The sequence below is a fragment of the Girardinichthys multiradiatus genome, chromosome 3 (assembly GCF_021462225.1).
Source record: "Girardinichthys multiradiatus isolate DD_20200921_A chromosome 3, DD_fGirMul_XY1, whole genome shotgun sequence".
NCBI lineage: Eukaryota > Metazoa > Chordata > Actinopteri > Cyprinodontiformes > Goodeidae > Girardinichthys > Girardinichthys multiradiatus.
This window is the reverse complement of record NC_061796.1, coordinates 33,378,977-33,404,180: the sequence shown is the minus strand read 5'-3', so window position 1 is coordinate 33,404,180 and position 25,204 is coordinate 33,378,977. Positions and strand designations below refer to the sequence as shown.

The following is a 25,204-nucleotide window of genomic DNA, read 5'->3' as shown; positions in this document are numbered from 1 at the left end:
GAAACCTAGGATTATTCTTGTTCTTTTCTATTAATGATGAGAAATAAGCTGTCCTGGCTTGGCGAAGTGTCTTTTTATACAACAGTAGGCTATTTTTGCAGATTAAGTAGGAATCCTCTAGGTGTGTAGAGCGCCATTATCTCTCCGATTTTTTAACATTGTGCTTTAAAGTACGCAGCTCCGAATTAAACCAGGGAGCCAGCCTCCTATGAATTATTACGTTCTTTTTCAAGGGGGCTGCATTGTCTAATGCACCACGCAATAAAGTAACACTATGAACAAGATAATCAATTTGTGAAGGGGCAGAAACAAAATTATTGCCATCCACTGTGTTTTTCTGTGATAATGAGGAAATTAAAAGTGGAACAGATTCTTTAAAGGTTGTTACAGCATTGTCTGAAAATGATCTACTATAATGAAATTTTCTTTCAGGTGTACTCGGTTAAATTAAACTCAAAGGTTATTAAAAAATGGTCAGACAGGACAGGGTTATGAGAAAATATTGTTATGTCTTTACACTCAATGCCATATGTCAGCACAAGGTCCAGAGAATGAAGACAAAGGTGGGTAGGTGTATTAATGTTTTGAGCAAAGCCCATTGAGTCTAAGATAGCATTAAAGGCTATATTTAGGCTATCACTTTCAGTGTCAACATTAATGTTAAAATCCCCCACTATAATTACCTTATCTGTATTTAACACTAAATCAGATAAAAGGTCTGAAAACTGATCTAAAAATTGAGAGTAAGGGTCTGGTGGACGGTACAAAACAACAAACAGAAGTGGTTTTAGTGCTTTGCAATTTGAATGAGGAAAACTAAGGATTAAATATTCAAAAGAGTTGTAGCTATTGATTGGTCTGGGACTAATCAATAAATTGGACTGAAAGGTGGTTGCTAGTCCTCCTCCTCGCCCAGTATTTTGAGGAATGTGAAAATTTTAATAATTAGTAGGAGTCGACTCATTTTTAGCAACATAATCCTCTTGCTGCAGCCAGGTTTCTGTGAGGCAAAATACATCAATCTGATTGTCACACATCAGGACACTAACTAGCAAAGTCTATGAAGAGAGATCTTATGCTCAGTTAGCCACATTTAATTGTTTTATTTTTCTTTTCAGTCTGAGTTGTGTTTATTTTTATGAGATTTTCATGATTTCCTCCTTTTAGATTATTTTTTAATCTATTCAATTTTGGCCGTGGGCAAGACACTGTCTTAATATGGTAATGGGTGGGTAACAGTACAGAAGCTGCAGAGACGGATGTTAAACTACGACCCTGCTTCCTGGTCTGAACCCTGGGTTGTCAGTTTTGGAGAACTAATAAATTTGGCCAGATTCCTAGAAAGAAGAGCTGCTCCATCCAAAGTGGGGTGGATGCCATCTCTTCGGATCAGATCAGCTCTTCCCCAAAATATTCTCTAATTATCAATGTAGCCCACATCGTTTTCTGGACACGGAGATCAAAGCAGCCAAGCGAAGCTACGGTGAGAAGCTAAAAAAACAGCCTTTCTACTGGTGATGCTTCGGCTGTATGGACTGGTCTGAGAAACCTGACTGCCTATAGGAGCCCCACCACCCATCCTGAACAGAATCCTCGCCTGGATAACCATTTGAATGGCTTCTACTGCGGACATGACAGGACGCCATTCACACCTCAAACCATCTCCTCCACATCACATTCAGGAACAAATTCTTCCCATAAAACAACCAACCCCCTACATTCAGATGCTCTGCTTGCACTAAAGATCTCTGAGGAAGATGTAAACAGGCTCTTTCATAAAAACAAAGAAAGCTGGAGGACCTGATAACATCTCCCCATCATGCCTGAAAGCCTGTGGAAATCAACTCACTCCGATTTTCACCCAGATCTTCAACAAGTCACTGGAGAAGTGTGAGGTCCCCTCCTGCTTCAAACGATCCACCATCATCCCAGTGCCCAAGAAACCCACCATCCTAGGATTAAATGACTACAGGCTTGTAGCCCTGACGTCTGTGGTCATGAAATCCTTTGAGCGGCTGGTGTTTAAGCACCTGAAAGACATCACAGGCCCCCTGCTGGACCCCTGCAGTTTGCTTACCCAGCAAACGGGTCGGTAGATGATGCTGTCAACTTAGGTCTACACTTCATCCTGCAACACCTCGACCGTCCAGGAATATACGCCGGGATCCTGTTTGTAGACTTCAGCTTGGTCTTCAACATCATCATACCAGCCATCCTCCACCAGAAGCTCACCCAGCTCAACGTCCCAGCATCAACTTGTCAGTGGATCAACAGCTTCCTAACGGACCGACAGCAGCAGGTGAGACTGGGGAGCATCTTCTCCCGCAACAGATCGATCAGTACTGGTGACCCCCAGGGGTGTGTTCTATCCCCAGACTGCAACGAATAATCAGGTCTGCAGAGAGAATAATCAGGGCTGACCTTCCCTCCATCCAGGACTTAGGCAGGTCTAGGGTCAGGAAAAGAGCTGCTAAAATCTCTGCAGACCCCACACACCCTGCACATAAACTGTTCAGAGTTTTAACTTCAGGTCGCCTACAAAGCACTGTTCAATAAAACCAGCGGCCACAGAGACAGTTTCTTCCCCCAGGCTGTTTCTCTGATGAACATTTAATATTTAAGGACATAAAGATATATGCACAAATATATCTTATAATGCAAAAAAAAAAAAAAAAAAGAAACACAGAGAGCAAAGTGTACCGAAGTCAAATTCCTTGTTTGTATGTACGAACTTGGCAATAAAGCTGATTCTGGACACCACCTAGACAGCCAGCGGTTGAATGACAGCATGCGGCTAAACATGTCGTCAGTGGTCAGATCAGGGAGGGGACCAGAGAAAATTACGGAGTCCGACATTGTTTTGGCAAACTTACACACCGAAGCCACACTAACTTTGGTGACTTCCGATTGACGTAACCGGGTGTCATTACCACCAGCATGAATAACAATCTTACTGTATTTACGCTTATCCTTAGCCAGCAGTTTCAGTTAGGATTTGATGTCGCCCGTTCTGGCCCCTGGCAGACATTTGACTATGGTCGCTGGTGTCTCTAGTGCCACGTTTCTGACTATGGAGCTGCCAATTACCAGAGTTGGCTTCTCAGCGGGTGTGTTGCTGAGCGGGGAAAATCTGTTAGAAACGCAGACGGGTTGGTGGTGACCTGTGGGCTGGGATCTAGGACTATGCTTTCTACGTACCGTCACCCAGCCGGCCTGAAGCCCCGGCTGCGCGGGCTCTGCTGGAGGACTGCTACGGGGAGCTACCCTCGGTGGCTCCGCACTGGCTAAGGGGCCTCGGCTATCTGCTGGTTTTTCAAGGAGCCGGGCCTCCAATTCCGACACCCTTGCCTTCAAAGCTACAAAAATGCTACATTTATTACACGTCCCATTATCACTAAAGGAGGCAGAGGAGTAACTGAACATCTGACACAGAGAGAGAAACAGCAGAACGGGTAGCCATGGTGGAGCTAACGCTAAGCTAGCGACCCTTTACCACTACTAGAAAACACGGAGAGTCCCCAAATGTTAAATGCAGCAACAGAAAGTAAGTGTTTTAACGTGCTTATGTATTAGAATAAGTAAGAGATATCACAGTAGAGAGAAATCAGATCAAACGAGAGAGCTTCACACACCAAACAAGCGTTGGTGTGTGAAGGCCAAGTGCAACAGAGAAATCAGGAAGTGACGAATATGCCTTACCACGCCTTCACAACTTCAGACCAAAAGTACAAGACTTGCAATAAACTGCTGGCCGTAGCAGGAAAGAAAAGGTCATCACCCACAGTGAGATTAGTCCTGTACCAACATTGGCTGAAGAAACTTTTACAACAAAATCAGCATAAAAACCACAAATAATTGTTTTTTATGCTGACAAAGACCTTAATTTTTGGAGATATATCCTGTCATCTGAAACTAAAATTGAAGGGTTTGGCCTATATTTAGAAGTAAAATGAAGAGGCTTGAAAGCTTAAGGAAACCATCCGCACTGTGAACTATAGGGGTGGCTGTGTGAGTAGTTTGCTGCATGAGGGTCTGGTGCACTTCACAAAACAGACGACATCAAGAGACGATGTGGAAATACTCAAAACATTTCCAGACATGAGCCTGAATGTTGAAGTTTGGGCACAAACGGTTCTTCCAAATGGACAATGACCCTAACCATACAGTTAGAATACTTGCAACGAGGCTTAAGTTTAGCAAAGTCAATGTTTTGGAGAAGCTGTCACTAATCCATGATCTTTTCCTATTGAAAATATTTGAGCAGAGCTGAAAAGGTGCGTCGGTTCTTTGTATACAGCGCGTTTAAGTATATGTGATTTCTTGCATTTGCGAGTACATCTATGCATGTTCGTCTATTAAGCTATAAGGAATTTATTTCTGAGTCAGTGTAATACCTGTATAAAAGAGTTAAAGCTGGGGTCTTTCTTCTGTCTTTGCTTGATCTGGTCCAGGGCCCAGGTCTGGTGACTGCAGAACCTGGATGTCAGTTTCTGAAACCATTCTCCCTCGGGGCCACTAAACTGTAAACACAGTGACATGCAGGGTGAAACAGAAAAATTAGAGAAATAAGGAAAGACTTTAATTGATGGATTTGCTTTACCAAATTATAACTTCACATTGTCGCAGCTATGTTTGGACAAATATGCTGCTAGTATATGTATAATGAATGTAAAGACAGGGTTAACTTACTCTGTTGAGCAATGTTGTGCTGATGCACTTAACTATGAAGTTGTCACTGATACGCAGTTTCTTCAGGCTTTCATAGAAGCTAACTATAATTCAAAAGGGAAACAAAAACAGTATTGACTCCCAGTCTACATAGCACCTCTTCTCTTATTATGCTTAATATCAGAATGAAGGCATTATCAAAAATATAAAAAAAAACAGATACAGAAAATGCTTTTGTTCTGCTTTCCATTAATTGAGGATTTTTGAGTTACAAGAGATTTATAAAAACGTATTTTATTTGTAGTTGATAGACGAGTCAATGCTGCGTGATTACAGCAGCACTCACGGTGCATTTCAATGATTTCCTCAAGGTTTGGGAAAATGGACGCAAGCTCTATGGAAGTCAGAAGTTCCTCCCTCTCCAGAGGTTTGGCGAACACCAACTGAAGGACACTCAGCATCCTCACATGGGCATGCTCTGTGGCAAACAACTCTGAAAGGGAAATCAGGACGTAAAGAATGAGCAACATAAAAAAGGCATGTGCACTCTATGTCCTTCTTTTTTTTTTTTTTGCTAAATTGTACCATTTATGACTTCCTGCCTCTTGGTCTCCTTCTTGTTGAGGTTCTTCAAAACCTCAGGAAACGCCAGCTGCCTCCAGCTGGGTGGGTCCAGCTCCAACTCCTGCAGGCGGGGGTCAACCTCCTCTAAATGTGGGAAGGAACTTGTTGGGGACGGGCCAGGCACCTCAAGATTGAAAGCTGGTGCATCCAAATTAACACTGAGAAGATACATTAGTCTGCAATGACTATAACATAACCAGGTCAAATTCAGGCAGTCTTTACAGTACCCTCTACAGTTAAATCCACCTCTGAAGAAAACATTTTACTGGAGTAGCATAACATCACACTGAAAATTGGAAAAAAAACCTGTGAGTGCAATTTTAAAAATGTTTTACTGTGAGTAAACCAGCAGCTTTATAACCATACTGTTCTAAATCGACTATGCTGGGGGAAAAAAGTTCATTATTTCTATATTCTTCAGAACAGGATTTCTGTGTCACATCTTCACACTTACACTGCAGAACTCTTTTTTGGACATTGATGCTGCTACTGTCCTCCCCTATCTGACAACACTTGACTCTGGGTGTTATTTAATCTTCATATAAAGGAAATAATGATTAGTATTTTAGGTGTTTTAAGTCTTGCTTGGTGTGTCTGGCAAGGGTCTCTGGACCATATTTTTAAAGCTACCCTGAAGCCCTAGGAGAGAAAAGGTATACATGGTGCCATAACAAGCCTTCGAAGGCAGTTGCTGATGCTATTTGCACAGAGATTCAGAGGAAACAATACTCTCTTTATCTAACCTCAAGACTTTGACAGACCTAATAGGTTCTACTAATGACTGGCAGCTGCAGGCGAATCAAGGAAGACATTTTCTAGGGCACATAGCCATCACAACAGATTGAATTGAGGAGGTCCACGAGCAGAAGAACAGATACTTGTTGAGATCTGAACGGAAACATGAGGAGGGACTTCTGTTAACTCACTGAGATGGGCTGTAAAGGATTGCAAGGGCAGTCAATGCACCGTGCATTCAGGCTTGGTAACACGGGATTGAACGAATAGAAAGTCACCAACAACATCAGCAAAGCTGCAAGAGCACCTCCAGGTGGCTGTGGATCAAAAGAGGGAATCTATTGTGTAGCACACTACAGACAGATCAAAAACCCAAAACACTAGAAGACCTCTGGTTTCTCCATGATGTTTCCAAGCAGTGGATCCATTCAATTGGTATTTCCTTTAAACTTCTTCAGCTCACAGGTCAGTTTTGCCATGGATTAAGGTCTCAGAACTAAGGAAAGTGGATTTTACTGCAGTTCTTCGGAAGCAAGCTTTGGAGATCTTTTAGCCGCCTTACCATTTTCCTTACTGTGCAAAATAATCAGGTGCCCTCATCCAGCTCTGCTTGTCACCAGCTTTTTCACAGAACCATTCCATCATAAAGTTGCTAAGACAACCCCTTTACTAAGCTTCCTCTGGACATTCAAAAGATACCAATCAGGATGGCCATGTCCAACTCACATGAGAGCTTCCAATAATGAAGATGGCACAGCCAAACCAAGAGAAGCATGGAGTGGAAGTCAGCAGGGTGATAAAGAGAATAAAATGACAGTTGGACATTCCCTATTTCAAAGAAATAAACACTTCAAATTTGCATTTTCAAATGATACTTCTATTGAAGTGTTGTTGCCCTTGGCTGAAGTCCAGTGATTTGTTCTGTCTCAACGCACTTCTCCGAGACCTGTCCAAGATCTTTCATAAACACGTCCCTGCTTGAAGTGTTTTGGAAAAGACTCCAGTTTCAGTTTTAAAGTTCAGAGTTACAGTCATCCTCTGACTGTAGATATGGGCAAGTTTAGACTTGTAGCTATTTTTCTGAAGCCATTTCCTGAATTATGAAGACCAGTGCACATCTGACTTTCTTGAATAACTTGTTTTCTTGCTTTTCTCATTTGAAAGAGTTACTAAAAGAAATGAGACCTTGTGTCATTATATATTATATCCTGGGGAAACAGGAACTCGCAAATTACTAATTAATAGTTCCCAGACCAATTGTGCCTCACTGAATAAATGTGCTCAAATTAAACTTTTAAGTGTGAGATACAATAAAAGCCTCTATTTATTTCCATGCTCATTACTAATCTTGATCAACAAAATTGTACAAATTTCTAGTAACATACAGCTGTTACTTGTGGGAATGACATTAAGCTGCAGCAGTATTGGAACAGCAGCTTTTACTAAATTGCAAATAAATCTTATCAAAGTGAAACAGATATTTCTAAATAATGTCAATAATGAAGATTACATAAAGATAAGATAAAGATAAAACAAATGATGGCAGAAATATTCTCCCACTTCAGGTAATTATTTAGTCGATGTACCTTTGGCTGCAATCACAGCTCTCAGTCCCACTGGACAAGAGGTCATCTTTGAACTCTTTCTGGATAACGTTTGCTGTATATGCTTGGAGTTGTTGTCTTGCTGGAATATAAATGTCCCCCCAAGTCATAGATTTCTTGCAGACTGAGTCAAATTATCTTTCAAGATTTGGCGATATCTTTTCTGCATTCATATTTACCCTTTCCTTTATGAGCCTTCTAGGGACTGCTGCTGAGGAGCATCCCTGACCATGACGTCGCCACCACCTTGCCTCACAGAAAAAGGGTGAGTTTGTGGGGATGTGCAGTGTCTGGTGGTTGCCAGACACAGCATCTAGTCTGATGGTCAAAAAGCTCAATTTCTGTCATATTAGACCAAAAAACATTCTTCCTACCACATGCTGTTGGACGAATCCATATAAGGGTTTTTCAACAGTGGCATTTCCCCAATTCCTTTAGATTGGTCATAGGTCTCTTGGTGGCATTTCTCACCAGTCTGTCTCTTGCCGGTTACTCACTTTGTGACTTCAAGTGTTCTTCATGCTGTAATAGCAGCAGGAATCCTCATGACCTAAAGGTTAAACCTCCCAAGTACAGGTATATTTATACTACAATCACCTGACACAAGCGCACTAATGTGATCTCCATTTCAGTAACTGGAATACTGGTGGCGTGACTTAGCTGGACCTCTGTTGAATTAGGGTAGTCACAATAAAGTGGGTGAATATTTCTGCAAACACTTAGTTTACACAGCATATTTTAAATAATTGTCAGTTTGTAAAAATCTATTTTCAATTTGATATAGAATATTTTGTTTTGTAAATTCTTGTCAAAAAAAGGACAAATAAAAATGGACCATGATTTCATTTCAACGTCCAACATTGTGATTACTGTTTATATGCCAAACAGGTGGCTCTATTGATTGTGTTTAATCTGAAAGTACTTGACATCCTGTCTGTCCCTGCTGTGAGCTTCTCCAGCCGTAGAGGCTTCAAAAAAAGAAGGATTGTCCATCTTACGGATGGGTGTGCTGCGGAGAGAGCGGGGCAGGACTTGTTGCAGAACAAGGAGGCTGGAGGTCCACGTCGCTACGGGACCGAGACTGTTTACGAGAAGATCCACGGCGACGAGACGAGTGTCGGTCCACGCGGGCGCTCTCGCTGCGTCCCACTTTCCTGCTTAAGGGATGGAGGGTAGGAGAGGACGAGGGGGAGGATGATGATGAGGGTGACAGAAAACAGGGACAGGATAAAGAGAAAGAGAAAAAAAAGAAGGAAACATACAGATCCAAAAGACAGTGGAAAAAAATGAAAATATTCAAATTACAGAGAGGTGCGTGGATGGAATTTGAGTTAATTATGAGAGTAAAGAGAATGATGATTTAAATTAATTCAAGATGTACAGGTAAAAAAGAAAAAACTAACAAAGACAGATGTTGAATGAAAAGTAAATATCCGTGACATGACATGCATATGTTAGTAAGACAAAAAACATGGAACACCTCTTTAGGTATGGTAGCATCTGAATCCCACTCAGCAGAAGTATGTTTAGCCACACATTGCCTCTGAAGGTTTCTTTAATCTTAATTATGTAGTGTCAAACACAGCAGATATTATAATCCAGCTGTTCTCTTTAATCAAGCTAATTCCTTCGCATCAGTTTTAACATACTTAGCCAGTTTGTGTTGCATCATAACAGGAACATAAAACTCAGTGTAAAGTGGGTTTGCTTATGAGCGCTGTACTGTCTGCATCGTATGTGAACAGAAATTGGGGCCTGAAGATTGTCCGTGTCTCTGCTGACACCCACCTTGTCTTCCGTCTGCAAAAACACGGAACATCACACTGTTACACACTCCCCTGAGCTCTTCACACAACTGTCTTCAACCACAGTCACAACCAGAACATGCATTTATGCACACCCCAAAATGAGTGACACCCTGAAGATGTTACTGAACCACTGACCAAGCTGCATGTCAGGTATGACGCCAAAAGCTCCTGGTGACAACATGTAGTCGCACAAACTGAAGAGACAAGCGAAGACGCAGGACGGGCCCTGACTTTGACACACGGAGACATCTCAGAAAGCACATTGACTAAGCTGCTAAAATACGGAAGTAAATATATAGCTTGACTACAGCTGGATTGAAGATCGAAGCTTTTTTTCTGGCTGGAAAGCTGCACCTTGGAAAGCAAACAATTGCACTGTATTTATTACAAACTTACCAACATTGTGAAAAACTGATGTGGTGCCAATATGTACTGATTTCACTGAAAAAAATAAGGTTGTACCAACTGTGCAAAGTGAGGCCGATAAAAACTGCAATGAAGCTCTGATGTTACAATGAGAAGGATTGGGACAGACAGAAACACACCAGATAGAGTGATAGCAGAAAAGGAGAGCACGTGCCACGATGAGGAAGATGGAGAAAGGATAAAAAGAGAGAGGGAAGGCAAGGGGGTTGAGTCCACGTTCACCTCGGCGAGGGTCCTTCTCAAACCTGCAGGCTCTGTTAGCTAGCGAGCGACGGGCAGCATGACAAGAGCTAGCACACAGCAGGGACAGACAGCTGGGGGAGTTTTACCACACTCCCTCAGCCAGTGCAATTCAGACACATGCCTCCCCCATTTCCCATACTATCCAATTCTAATCCCACTGCTATCTCTAGCCCTGAGCCATTACACTGCTGTTTGCATACTACCGGATACATTTTTCTTCCCCGTCTTCATCCTTCTCACCTGTCTTTGTCCAACTCCTCTGGGTGAGCATCGTGGGGTGAACTGTGCTCAACAACAGAAACCCCAGCTCCCATCTCTGTAAGGGGTCCATCTGAAGGAGTGGGAAGCTCTAAGCAATTGCCTGGCTGACCTAAGGGAGTAGAAAACCACATTTGTATCAGCTAAGTATTACAAGTCAAAAACAGTCAGATCACCTGAAAGGATCGTCAAACTTAACCGTAGAATCTTGTGTATTTGTGTATATGTATGAAAACATAAGCATTGCTTATTAAAGACTTTGCCCAACAAAAACTCCAGATGTGTACATTGTGGTTTCTCTATTTGTTTCATTTTTGCATTTGGGATGATAAACAAACGTGATGCTGGATTGATTTAATCAGTGTAATGTAATAAAATCAGTCAAAAAACTGACGCAAGAAGTCGCTATTGAAAAATAATCATATCTCTCGAATCTTTTCTCAATTTCTCACATTACAATCACAAACGTTAGGGTATTTTATTGGTATTTTCATTATGTTTATCATTTTTTAAGTCTTGCCACATATTCTCAGTTGGATTTGCAATATTAAAGTAAAGCACTGCCTTGTTGCTACAGCTGCAGGTTTAGGGTTGCTGTCCTGCTGGAAGGTAAACCTCTACACCACAGTCTCAAGTCTTTTAGTTTTTTCTGAAAATTCAATATTTGTTGTCACTCATTTCAGAAAGTGAAACTCGAATATATTTATTAAACAGAGTGAAAAATCTCAAGCCTTTATCTCTTGTAATTATGATGATTATGGCTTACAGATAATAAAAACCCTAAATTCCGTATTTCAGAAATAGAACATGGTATCAAACATTAATCAGCTAATTAACACAAACACTTGCAAAGGTTTCCTGAGATTCTAAATGGTCTCTCAGTCTGGGTCAGTGGGCCCACCACAAAGAGGGGAAGACACAAAAGTTCATTGTTAAAAAAGCTTCTTGCTTAGAGTTCTGTATCCAAGCATATTTATAGAAAGTTGAGTGAAATGAAAGTGCACCAGCAGCAGGGACAACCTCAAACTTCAGAGGACTGTCAAGTAAAGTTTCCACAGTCAGTGATGATTTGGGGTGCCATGTCATCTGCTGGTGTTGATCCACTGTGTTTTATGAAGTCTGCAGTCAACGCAGCTATCTACCAGGACATTTTAGAGAACCTCATGCTTCATTCTGCTGACAATCTTTATGGAGATGCTGATTTCATTTTCTAGCAGGACTTGGCACCGGCCCACAATGCCAAAGGAACAAAAAGAGTGTTCAGTGACCATGGTGTTAATGTGCTTGATTGGCCAGCAAACTGGCCTGACCTGAACCCTATAGAGAATCTATAGGGCATTGTTAAGTAAAGACGAGAGACACCAGACCCAACAATAAAGATGACCTGAAGGCCACATTTAAAGCAACTTGGGCTTCTATTAAACCTCAGCCGAACCACAGGCGGACCGCCTCTGTGCCACGCTGCACTGATGCAGTAATTATTGCGAAAGGAGCACAATCAAGTATTGAGTGGATAGGAATTAGCATACTTTTTCTTATTTCTGTTCAAATTATAATTTTTTTATTGATATTATTTAATATTTACGTTTTCTGAAATGAAAACAAAACACAAATTGCTATTTTTGCCAACTCTGTTAGTAAGATATTGACAGTGCTCTGGGAACTTTAACCTCCTATTGTGAGACAAACTTTAAAAACATTGGTGTGAATCTTGATGGTTCCTTTACACCATGTAGACAGGTGGTTGCAGATGTTTAATCTAGTTTTTTTCCATCTGAGACAGCTAGCTAAGGTAAAGCCAAACCTTCCAGCTAATGTCTTTGAACACGTTATTCATCTGCTCAATACTGGACTACTGCGACAACGTACTTTGGTGTGGACTAGTCCTCTGCTCATCATCTCCAGTTGGTCCACAATGCAGCTGCTCGTCTCCTGACTGGTACGAAACGGAAGGAGCATATAATCTCAATGCTGCTCTCTCTACCACTGCCATCTTGTTTGTTTACAGGATCCAATTTATCCTTTTATTTAACGTTTGTCGCACTAGTGGCCTTTATTTTAAAAATGGACTAACAGAGAGGGAAGACATGCAGCAAAGGTCTCCGGGTCAGGCCTCCAACCCAGGACAGCTGCGTTGGAGACTGAGGCCTTCATACATGGATCATGAGCTCAACCCCTGCATCACTCAGTGGCCGAGTTCCGTCTTACTTATCTGAGCTCCTATTTATGAGGTCCAGTTGACAATTGAAGTGATGGATTCCAAGGTCCAAACTCAAATCTTAAGGTGGCATGGCCTTCTCTGTGGCAGATCCCAGACTCTGGAATAGTCTGCCTCTAAATATTGGATCCAAACAAACTCTGGAATATTTTAAATATCTACTGAAGACACATTTTTATTGAACGGCTTTTAGCCCAAGTTGATCGAGACATTGTTTTTTTAGCACCCCTATTCTTGTTTTGTTTAAACTGTCTTATTGCATTATTTTTTGTTTCTCTTTTTATATTTGTATTGCGTCACTGCCATGCATTTAATTTTTTCAGTCATATTTTGGTATGTAAAGCCTGTTGGGCAGCATGAGGTTTTGGAAATGTGCTGCAGAAATAAACTTGACCTTGAACAAATCATTGGAATGATGAAGGCTCCTCGTTCGTTGAAGAGAATCCATTTCATGCAAACCTCTCGGGGGTTCTGGCTCTATGTTAACGGGCATTAAAGAATGTCTCGCTATAAATCATAATTGGTCTCTTAATATAGTGTCCCCTGTTTGGCTCTACATTTGTTGGAGCCTTCTTCGGTGGGGCTGTGCGTTAAAACATGTTTAATAATGCTAATACCATTCTTACTTTGTTTTAATCCTTACAAAAATGATATTTTTGCAGTAACATCTATATACAGTCATGTTCAATAAGTTAGAATATGGGTTCATGTGAGGCTCGTTCATCAGATTAAAAGTACCCTTTGAAAATAGCAACCTTAAAGCAGTTATTAAACATATTTTCATTTAGCCTGTCACTATTTTCTGTATTAAAAATGTTTTTTTATTGGTCATATGTAATATTCTAATTTTAAATCTCGTGTTTTCATTTAGCTGTAAGCAGAAAATCATCATATTTAACAGAAATAAAAACATCCGTCTGTGTGTAATTAACCTATAAAATGTGTTTTATCTGGTGAATGGAGTTAGTGAGATAAATGAAATTTTGAACAATATTCTAAGTAGTAGCAAGATATACAGTTTTTTTTAACCATACAAGGTGAGCTTAGTTTTGGGAAATGGTGCAAACCTAGGAAGAAATGGTCAAGAGATATAGGCTACATTTATCCTGAAATTGAATTACACTTTACTTCTGAAAGCTCTGGGTTCCACTCTATTTCTTTTTATTTTTTTATGTAAATCCAAACCAAACTTTTTAGAATTTTATTTGGAATTTTTTTTTAAATAAAGTCCATATTTCCTTTCATTTCCTTTCCACTATCACAATAAATCCAAAAAACATATTTTCAAATTTGTGGTTGTAATGTAACAAAATGTTAAAACGATCAAGCAGTATGAATAAGTTTGCAAGGCTCCTATCAGTTTTGGTTGTCAATATAAAACAGAATTTACAGTTTTACCATCGTTCGGAGCGAGCTCTGTGTTGTTGATGGTGCTAGAGTTGTTGCCTAGAGGTCCAGGGGGCTCCACGCTAGGCACCGACGGTGCGCTTTCAGGTTTTTTGATCAAAGGAACTTGAGGTTCAGTCAATGAGCCTCGGCCAGAAGCCCCTTTGGCTTCCCTTCCCTTAATATCTTTATCCACTGTAGGAGAAGAAATACATAGCCTTACGGAAGTTGAACTATTAACAATGTTGCTGCAGAAACCCATAACCCAAAAGCACCCCAGTCAGGTTAGAGAAAAAAACAGAAACGACTATAAGACAGGCAAAGAGTTTAAGTAAGTTTGGTGCAATCAGGGTTTCTGCTAAGGTTGAGATGGTTAGTTTGGCACAAGTGAGAATCATAAATCCTCCATGTGAGCTTCTTTGGGACACCATAACTAACTCCACTCAAACAAACTCAGGTGAATGACAATGCAACCACAGCCTCTTGTTGCTTGATTTAAAACATGCAGACATGCTGATGAATTGATTAGTAGGGATGTAAATATTCTACAGATATCAGGGAAGGAGGACTCTGAATGAAGAGTACCTTCAGGATCTTTTGTTTTGACTTCGACTGCAAAAGGAAAGAAGGGCAGGACAGGTTCTTATATGCAGACCAATAATAAAAATCAATAGGAGACATGACTAAATAAAAATAATTTAAACTAAATGTTTTCTAATGTCTGTAATGCATAGTTGTAACATATATTCAACATATATCCACTTCATGTCATTTTAAACAGTTCATTTGAAATTCAATTAAAAAATACTTTATTAATCCTAATGGGAAATTAAATGTTAAAATAAAGCTGTATAGACATGACAGAAAAAAATAATGTTTAAAAGAAAAAAAAAAAAGGTATTTTACTACTGCCTCCAATCCAGTTAGGAACATGGAACCCCCGAATAGTCTTGGTCTTTGGAGGATCATGATTCTTCTGCAAAGATAACACAGGAGTGGAAGAAAACAGGAGGTGAAACAAAAATCTGAGGTGTAAGAATAAAAATTGCAACCAGATAAAGTTTCATTAGGACGATATTGGTTTATTTTATTTATTTTAACTAGACAAGGATGATTTTCTTCAGCATTGATGAGAATACCTTACCTTAATCCATGGGAAGCCTCTTTTGGACTTCTTACTATCACCTGCCCTGTTTTTAACATCAAGGTGCTTCATGTAGGCAGCCACTGCATTGAAGATGGCTTGGCTGGAAGAAAAGTTAAAGACAGGTGTTATTTAAAAAGAAGCTGCAAAAAAAAAACATTTTCCAAAGATAATTTTTCCTTTTCAGACATTCCTCCCGAAGGCTATGGAGATCAGAACATCAGCACTAGCACAAAATGGTAAGACTAACTGTACCACAGCCAAGTTTATCTGTTTGAGCTTTCCTTCATTGTAAATGTTGGATGTCGTAATAAGAGAAATCAAATCATCAGAAACTGGTATTGGCAAAGCTTTACAAAAAACTAGAGATCGGACACAAAACTCAGAGCAGTATCACTTGTTTACTGTCATAAATTAATGACAAAACACAACTTGTTCATAAACTTCAGTAAAAATTACATGCAATATTTATTTGCATTAATTGTATAATAATAATAATAATGCACAAGCAGAGCGTCTCCATCATTGTTGAAGGAAATTTTATAAAATTGCGGGGAGTTAGGGAGATATTTGAGAAAGGGAGGAGTGCCAGAAGAGGAGCACACAACAGAAGAGCTTCATATTAGAAACCAACATAAACTTCTGGAGCCCATCATCCCTGGAATACAACAATATCAGCAGAAGCAACTCAAAGTAAAGGACAAATGACACAAAAGTGCAGGAGCATGCAGAGCATTTTTAAATTATTGCTCTTTGCCAAACATATACAAAATATAACAAAACGTCTGCAAGAGTAACTTTTTAGTTAGACATTTGGTTGGCCGGACTGAATGTATATGCAAAAGTCTTGTGGTTTGGCCACATCCGGGCTAAACATGCAGAGATGAAATGCATGAAAACAAAAACAGCAAGGAAAACTTTTCAAACTTATTAAACTAAAGTAAAACAGTATAACTCACCATTTTTCCTCATCCGAGACAAACGTAAGCCTAAAACAAAAGAGACGAAACAGGTATCAGTGACTTGTCCACTGAAGTGAGAAAAAAGAAACCACAATTATTCAATGTACCGAGCTTACTTCTTCTTTTTAAGTAGCATTTTTCCGTTCGCTTGCTTGACCGATTATGAGTTCTGTTTTGGCTCGGTGGAATTTAAAGCAACAAAGTTTATCTTGTTGCAAATGAAAGCTGATTATCTGGTTGTTATGTTCAGAGTTAGAGCTTTTGATCATATTCTAAAGTTTGTACACAAAACAAAACAAAAAAAGAGGGAAAAGAAATTTAAAAAGATCAAAAATGTGAAATGAAAAGCATCTAACTGTTCAACAATGCCTATTCTTGTACTATACTTATACTATACATGCAAAACAAATGCAAAGTAAAATTATTGTCTCCTAACTATCTGTGGCTGTTTCTCGTCCTGTAAAAGGTCTGCAAAAACGAAAATCTGAAATCCAGAAAGCTCTAACAAAGTGGAAACGATGTATTTAACCATGTTTTTGTCTGATGCAACATGCAGGCAAGCCTGTAGACATCTGATCCTTGTATTTTGTGATGAACATAAAGAATGGGAGGGGTTTCTCTGGGATTTCCCTGCATTATCCAATCAAATGTCTGGTCCACCTAGTTTGCCTCACCACATAGACCAATAAGCAACAAATGGGGTGAGGCCACTGCTGTGGTCGAGTGAGAAAGAAGGTCTGGTCTGTGTGGAGGGTGATCGGGCGCAAGATTGTGGGAGACTGTAGGAGGGAGTGGGATAGAAAGACGAAAGTCAGAAGGGATGAATGGAATGAGGCTGATTGGATCATTTGTACAGTAGAGATAGACACCCAACAGTGCTGAAGCAGCTCAGATAGCCTGAAGCTGAATTATAATGTCTTTGATGCTTTCACAGGTTTGCAAACTCCTTCCACACTATCGTGTCTGTTTTCACAGGGTGACAGCAGAGTGTAAACGCTGCACCTCCTTTCACTTCTACTTCTTTCCCCTCTTTCCTGACAGGATTAAATAAGACCATCCTCTGCCCTCTCATGGCCTATTTTCCCTCCGTGTCTGACTTGCTTCTGGATGAAAAGATGTTCATGGCTGCGGGGTCAAGGACCACTTATAACTGAGATTTACAGCCTCCTTTCTTTAAATATGCTCATCCTAGAAGCTATGTTGAACTGATACTCTTCTGGATCTGTTTCTCTCTGTCTCACTTGTTTTGGCTAACCCCCACCCCAAACAAGGACTTGGCAGAACTCCAGGGAGAGCCTTCCTGCCAACGTGGCACTGCTGCCTCCATCTCTCTGACTTCTTATTTCCTTCTCACGCTGTTTTTTTGTTCTTCTGTCGAAGATCTCTCACCCTGAGAGCTTATTTTTCCTTCAATTTGCTGCTGGGTTCCTCAACTGTGCAGTCGGATAAATGTTTTGCATAAATGCATACATTTATTACATAAACAGTTCCTACTACTATTGATTGCCATCTAGGGACGTCCAAATGCGGTGGCGAGTTTTAATATTAGAAACAATGATAATCGTTGACTTCAAATCAATGACTAGAAGTAAAAATAATCAAGTATCCAAGGTTCTTACGCAGGTTCTTTCTGCATTTTGCAGGTCTGGAAATAAATAAGATAAAAAATACAGCTATACAGCTATGTATGCTTCCATGCACCTATTTTGTGTTAAACATCTATCAAAATATGTTAAGAGCCATAAAACCTGCTAAATGTAGTCGTAGTTTTCAAGTGCTTTCAAGTGCAAAATATTAAATGCGTTTGTCGTTCTTTACAAAGTAACACTGGAAGTTTGAGTCTGTTCAAAGTGAAATAAAAAACGAAAACACAAGAAGGTTGCAGTTGTGATTAAAAAAGTTCTCCATGCAGACATAATCCCTGTCTGCAATGAGAGCACAGGTAGGTGAAGCATTTTGAATCCATTCACCATGTGAGCATCTTGCCACAGTCTTAGCGAGGAAACTTATCAAAGCAATCATTACTCAGTATAGATGGCATTTTAAAACATCAGCTGTGATGAACTTGCTGTGCTTTAAGTCGATTTAAATATAGGGCAGCTTCTCTAGTAGAACACCTGCTGAATATTTGGGTCATTAGAAGATGACTTTGGGTATCCCATTATGTAGGAGAGTGCATGAGTGTGTTTTTAGCTCCTTATAACAACAAGAAACAACTGGTAGAAATTTTATGAGCTCTCATACCCTGGAGTGAAGGCATAAACGACAATGTTTTGATTTATTAAAAAGTCAGATTACTGTTTAAGAAATGATCAGTTGCCACATTATTCTGTCACTGCGCACCCACCTGTACTGTGCACACATTTTAAGATGTGAGCCTGTGAAGGGGCGGCGGTTTTTTGTCAATAACGGTAGACAGACCAACTTTTTTCACTGTACAAATAATACTACAAAAAAATAAATAAAAATAAAAATCTTTGCACTCAAAAATCAAAGAAATGTTTTTGGGAACATCTACCGGAAACTGTTTGTCTTTGCAGAACATGAATAAAACTTTAGTCTGTGAAATAACTCCTGACACATGAAAGAAAAAGTCACTCACTGTGAATCATACATCTTCTCCAGCAGATTCTCAGCCACCGACTTCTCCTTCATGTCCTTCGGGACGCGGTCCGTGGGATAGTGATTCTCAACATCCGTCACATGCTCCTCAAGGAGGGTCATACCCATCATCCTTTTTTGCCTGTGTAAGACAAAGCAGGAGGCGAATCTTAAGAGAGAAGTTTCTCACAAATAATACAGAAAGCAAAACTACAAGCAGGGTATCCACATCAAAATGTAACAAACTCTGCAGATATCCTCCGTCTTGTTCTCGCTTGCTTGTGTTACAAATTTGGCCCGCCATCCCAGGTGCTTAAAGTAAATGGTGACTTTTTATTTTTAATTTTTACATTATTACCAACAAATTAATAAATCTTCTAAAAATGGAAACTGTTAGGTACTTCACTAACTATTCGTCTTTTAATAACCAAACTTTTTCATGTAATTCTTCTTGTTTTATTCCAGTAAAAAGGACCATATCGATTCAGTGACCTTTACCCAAAAACAGAGTTTGGAGCACCAAAAACCTGCTTGTAATGAATTTATTAAATTTGGTTAAAAACAGCGAGCGCTTTCAAAGAAAGAGTGACCCAAATCCTGTTCTTATTGCTGAGAAAAGACAAAAGTTCTTCATGTGTTTTTCAATCAAGCTCAGAAGAATGTGCAACCTGGATGTCTTTCTTTTAATAAGGCAAACATCCAAAACTCTTTTAAATAAGAAACTTTAATGCAGGCACAAAGCGGTCCATATATACAAGACAGACAGAATGTTTGGACCTAAAATGATTTACGCATCCATTCCTAAAAAAAACAAAAATCGGACTACTTTGTTTAATTAAAATATCACATGCGTAGTTCAGTTTTGAGCTGGCAAGAAAAGTCATAATACAAGTCATGCATGGCAATATGCAGATGTTTCCCTCTTATGCCCCAACTCTGATCATGAATTTGTTTTTCCCTTTGCTGTTTGTATTGATATTTGAAAAGGAATAAAAATGCGATCACAACGAAAGCTCTAATGTCACATTGTGGAGAAAAAAGCCCAAAAACATTTATATTTAAGGTCTAGTGTCCAAAAGCATCATGGAATTTATTTTCCCCAAAATTCCTGTCAATTAAATAAAGATATTATTGTTCAGTTATACGAGGGATGAGTTTGATTGTCATCCAAATACACACTGCACAGCAAATATAAGCAAATTTGTATTTTTACCATATGTTACAGTACTGTTTATAGTTAATATTTTTCTTCATGCCTGAGGAAAAACTTTGGAGGAAAAACAAACATGAAATGCAAGGCTGTAACACTAAAAACAAATTTAGTTTTAAAAACCCACAGAGGTTGTTTAATTGAGAGCAGAATCTATTATTAACTTTAGTGGTTCAATTAAGAAAATAATCTCTATGGCTCAGCTAATCTGCATATATAGTACAGCAAGATAAATATTTATCCCTTCCGTTTCAGATAAAATAATTTCAGTTCCAGATAAGAATAAAGCAAGTAAATACAAAAACCAGTTTAAAAGATGATTTCATTTATTAAGGAAAATAAGATCTATCCATACTTAGTTACGTGTGAAAAAGTGATTGTCCCACAAACATAATAAGTGGTTGTGCCACCCTTGGCAGCAACAACAACCACCATCAAGTGTTTTTTGCAGCACTATTTGTTCTGATTTTACAGTAAAATTGTATAAAAGTAAAACAAGTGCCATATAATGCTGCTGTGATAGTGCCATACATCTGACCTGGGGTGATTCAAGTCTAAATATTCCACTAAACATCCATAACCCTAAAACTTCCTCTCAAACAGTTAAACCTGAGGCTGCTTGGGGGATCTGAGATTAAAAAAAAGAAAAAAGAAATTAAGCTTCAGTTCAAGAACAGAGTTCAAACTATTAGAACTTCACCTGAAATCTTCCAGCTGTTTGGCCACTTCTGAAGCTTGAAATTTCTGAACCTCTTCAGCAAAATGCCTTTGGGTATCATCGGCCAACAACTCTGGGCGAGTTCGATCTTGGTAAAGTGAGAGCAGAGATTATAATAATTAACACTTCCAAACAAGTAAACAAACCACCAAAAAAAAAAAAAAACATTTCTAAAAGCTAAAAATATATGTTATTATATACGGTATTATTCAAAAATATCACCTACCGAATTCAGAGGACAGCTTGAATGGCATTGCTACTCTAAGAATCTGCAATATACACACAAAACAAAACTGTTACTGAGAAATAAATAAAAAGGAACATTGGATGTAAAATGTTTATATCATATATTGATTTACATTCATAGTGAAAAGTGAGTAAACCCCCTTTAAATTCTAAAGATGATCATTTTTTGCAGAAATCTATGGCAGACAAAAGAAGTGAGCTTTGGTTTTGGCCCTTCTCACAGTAGCCACTAATTTTAACTGTTGGGTGCAACTAATCTGGACTTATAGTGAATGAAGACACTGTGCAGGTTATCCGCTGCAGGAAACGTATTGGCTGGATATGACATCTTAACATTTCTTAGAACAAAATAAATAAAAATCAGCATTGAAAGCCAAATAGCCACTCACCCATTGTACCTAGATAGCCACAATTTCACAAACTTGTAAAATTGTGGCTGTATCTTTATTCAATAATGACTGTTCAAAATCTGAGGTGTGTGTGCTTTTGCAAACCTGAGGTTAGATTTAAATGTTTTCAGGAACTGGTGAAGACCAAATAATCAAACTCCGGTCCCTCGAAGACTGGCTTTGACACCTGTGATTTACTTGTTAAAGCCCTAGAACCGACATAGTTTACTTTCTTTTTACCTCAGCTGTACATATCTACTTGTTCTAAAGAAGTTGTGGATTTAAGTGAAACAATATCGCGCGGTTGCTTTCTTTCTCCACCAGGGGTCATTTCAACACAGGAAATAAAAACAAAATATCAGAGGAAACAAAAAGATATGCCAAATATGAGCTCCAAAGTGAGATATAACCACACAGTCTAACTTTGAGTCTGTTGGATCACAACAGAGTTGCTTTTATTTATTTATTTATTTTCTTAAAGCGAGACCTATGACGGATAATTCCTCCTGTGGGGTTTTTCCCACGATTCTGACAGGAAGTTGAGGGGTTGAGGATAGACGGAGGGGGAGAGTCAAGAGCAGAGTTGACTGACACGTACAGAGTGATAGATGTCTGAGGAGGAGGTGCAGAACAGAGAAAGTCCAGGTGTGCAGGGAGGAAAGGAAAGATGCATGAAAACATAAAGATAATCAGAAACAAACAAACTCATGGTCAAGCCATGTCCTTCTCTCTCATCAGTGCAGGATGTTACAGGAGTATCTAAATAACTTTGGATATTATTGAAAAGTTCCTTTATTTCAACCATAACTTCAAAAATGAAAGTCTACAGATTCATTACACAAGGATGGAAACATTTCAAGTGTTGATTCCTGCTTGGTTGAATGATTGTAGCTCACAGCTAATGAAACTTTAAAAGATTTATTACACAGAAGATTAGAATGTCAAATATGAAAACATAAATGAACAGAGTGGCAGAGTAGGCAGGTGCCAAGTCATTCTGGAAAATTAAGTCTCCAACAGCTTCACTTCAAACCTTCTAACTCCCCTGCCCCTTGAACTTTTGAATAGGCCCTTTTTGCATTATAATCTTCACAAGGCTGCAGTTATCTCCTGCTGCTTGTTTAATCTTTTCTACCACACATTTTCCTTCCACTAATCTTTCCATTAATACATTTGAACACAACGCTGTCCAGATTACTACTTATCTGGACAGTAGTAATGACAGTTTACTGGAAAACTGTCAACTCCCTTAGAGTAAGCTATAGTCGTGACTCTATATAGTTCAAGCTTTAACACTAAATTAATTAAAACATTAATAATAGAGTGAATTTTTTACTTCACTGAAATGTTCCTGAAGACATCAGAACCTGTGCATTATTACTCACACATCAGATTGACTGAAAATATTTGACTTTGTTAACAAATGCATCACCCACATTTTCTATATGTGCTCAACCTGTGGAGGGTTGTGGGGGCACTGGTGTCTATCTCCAGCAGTCACTGGAAGAGAGACAAGGTACACTCTTGACAGGACACCAGACCTCGACATGGGAACACAGAGACACAGAGGACAAACGGCCACATCCACACCGTAGGGCAATTTCGTGAGACCAATGAGCGGAACGTGCAGATTGTTTGGACTGTAGAAGGTATTGAAGTTACCAAAGCTTCCACCTACACAAGCAGAACATGCACTCCATGCAGAAATTGTAAATGGACAGAACTTAAATAGCGCCTTTCCAGCCATACCGACCCCTCAAAGCACTTTATACTAGTGCCACATTCACCCAGTTGCACTCATATTCATACACCGTTACACACATTAGTATGCAACTTGAGGATAAGTGCCTTGCCCAGAGCCACATCAACTTGTGCCAAGAGGAAGCTGAAATCGAAGTCTAACCTTAGGACTGCAAGACGACTACTCATCCCACTGAGCCACAGCCGCCTCCACAAAGACCCCAGCCTGAAATTCAAACCCAGGACCTTATTGCTGCAAAGCAACAATGCTAACTGCTCCACCTTGCAGCCCTGCAAAGCTAACAGTTAAGATTATTTTTAAAAGTTGTACAAACATCCAAAGAAGCATTTTGTAAATCAGTTTTATGCAGAAAGTGTTACTTCTGACCCAATTTCTTAACAAGTGAGCCAGCATTTTTGGTATGTCTGTTTAAGGAATGACTGGAACACAGTAAGGCAAGTTCATTTATAAGGAGCCATTCATACACAAAGCAATCCAAAGTGCCTTACAGGGCATGAAAGAAAAGACAAATAGAAAATAATAAAGTAAAGGCAGCAAGTATCATCAGAGCCTAACATAAAACTTCAGGTTGACCAATTTCAGACCACAAACACTTGGTTGAAGGAAACACATGCATCATTGTCCCATTTAAACAAAGTTCTTGTTTATTTGCTTAATTTTATGAAAAATACCAAGTGATTTTCCCCTGATCGTTATCTTTTGAATAAATGTAATGTCCTATTCATACGCTAACTTGTTACATTAACTTTGATTTCTACTGTTAACCAACATCCTACATTTGGAGCATTTTTCAAACAGTTGGAAATAGCTCATTCAAAAAGATAAAAAATAAAACAGCTCAGGTAACACACCATTCATCTTCACCCAGACAGACTAATTTGAAATAACATGTTTCAGCTCTGTTTCAATAATCAACCTGATCCAACCTGTGTGTTTAATGTTTTCTGTGCTCATTTTTCGCATCTAATTTGGGATCATTCCTTCGTGTTGTTATTTCTACACTTCCTTTATTATAGGTCTTATTAATGAGAAGAACAAAGTGCGACTTATGTCAATGCAGTCAAGAGAAAAGCTCCTGTAAGTACACCTTACCACTTTCCCCATCATTTTATGCCACTCCTTACTGTACAGAGTGAACTCTTTCATGCACTCAAATGAGAATATGGAGCAAAGAAAGTCTAACAGGGTTTGTTGCACCTTGTACCAGTCCAAATATATTATTTCATGTTTAGGTTCCTGGGTTATCAATGTATTTTTTGTATTTATTAACTAAATGAAATGACAGATTTCCGTAGTGTTCTGAAATCGGCTTTCATCCAGTTTTTCACGGAGATAGTGTAGTGTTCTACTTACAGCACTCTTATCCAAGAAGTTGTTGTAGAAGTCTGGAAACTGTTTCTTGGTTTCTCTAGAATTGAGGTTCTTCACGATGTCAGCATGAAGATAACACAACTGCGAAGGAGACAAAAGATGAAAAAAGCTATTTTAATATTTAGAAATGGATGGATGGATGGATGGATGGATGGATGAATGGATGGATGGAAGAATGGACATTCGATAGGTGGACAAAAGGACAGACGTACAAATGGATGGATGGATGGATGGATGGCTGAAGGACAAACCAGCAGGTGCACAGATGAATAACAGATGGACATATGGACAAAAGACAAGCAAATGAATGGTAGACATACAGAAATATGATCAAATAGAAGGACAGCTGACTGGAGAAGTGAAATTTGAGATAATTTACATCATTTAACTGCAGCTACAACCTTCCCTAAAACATGAATTCACTGTCTTTTTATGAGTAACAATTCAAATGAACAAATCCTGTCAATCTGCAGCGTGAGACTTTAAACACTTTCAAAAGTTGCAGTCTGTAGAAAACTCAGCACAAGTACTCCTCTTCGGAATCGAATTACCAAAGGTACGGCTGAATTATTGAACTAAACCTGCCTTCATGTAACAGATTTTTTACAGAGTGTGATAGAGTCAAAGATATGAAAGTGTCAAAGGCGAGCGAGCACTGCATTTATCGTTCCCAGTTCATAGATCCAGGAGTTAAAAAAATGGGTAAGAGGTAAAAAATTTAAATCCAAGCACACTAAAGGTATGAATGGATTAATTCCAGAGGGAGACTTTTAAAAGGTACTTTAAAACAACAGGGGAAAAAACCCAAACATTTTAAGAGTGCAGAGAGCA

General features: G+C 39.2%; 1 protein-coding gene across 7 annotated transcripts in view; it reads right to left on the bottom strand.

Moving 5' to 3' along the window:
- Window positions 1-25,204, bottom strand: part of arhgef1b (Rho guanine nucleotide exchange factor (GEF) 1b) — a 68,304-nt gene that overhangs the window by 19,740 nt on the left and 23,360 nt on the right. For 2 of the 7 annotated variants that reach the window (XM_047360512.1, XM_047360514.1), the window contains exons 4-19: window positions 24,356-24,454; window positions 20,832-20,874; window positions 20,588-20,693; window positions 18,679-18,819; window positions 16,074-16,103; window positions 15,115-15,217; window positions 14,877-14,946; window positions 14,556-14,582; window positions 13,983-14,165; window positions 10,349-10,478; window positions 9,420-9,431; window positions 8,630-8,788; window positions 5,254-5,450; window positions 5,015-5,161; window positions 4,690-4,772; window positions 4,395-4,520 (exon numbers count right to left, since the gene is read on the bottom strand). In XM_047360512.1, coding sequence (XP_047216468.1) covers window positions 4,395-4,520; window positions 4,690-4,772; window positions 5,015-5,161; window positions 5,254-5,450; window positions 8,630-8,788; window positions 9,420-9,431; window positions 10,349-10,478; window positions 13,983-14,165; window positions 14,556-14,582; window positions 14,877-14,946; window positions 15,115-15,217; window positions 16,074-16,103; window positions 18,679-18,819; window positions 20,588-20,693; window positions 20,832-20,874; window positions 24,356-24,454 — 1,656 coding nt within the window. Of the gene's footprint in view, window positions 1-4,394; window positions 4,521-4,689; window positions 4,773-5,014; window positions 5,162-5,253; window positions 5,451-8,629; window positions 8,789-9,419; window positions 9,432-10,348; window positions 10,479-13,982; window positions 14,166-14,555; window positions 14,583-14,876; window positions 14,947-15,114; window positions 15,218-16,073; window positions 16,104-16,192; window positions 16,492-18,678; window positions 18,820-20,587; window positions 20,694-20,831; window positions 20,875-24,355; window positions 24,455-25,204 lie in introns of those variants that run through there. The other 5 variants (XM_047360513.1, XM_047360515.1, XM_047360516.1 and 2 more) reach the window with 5 other exon arrangements.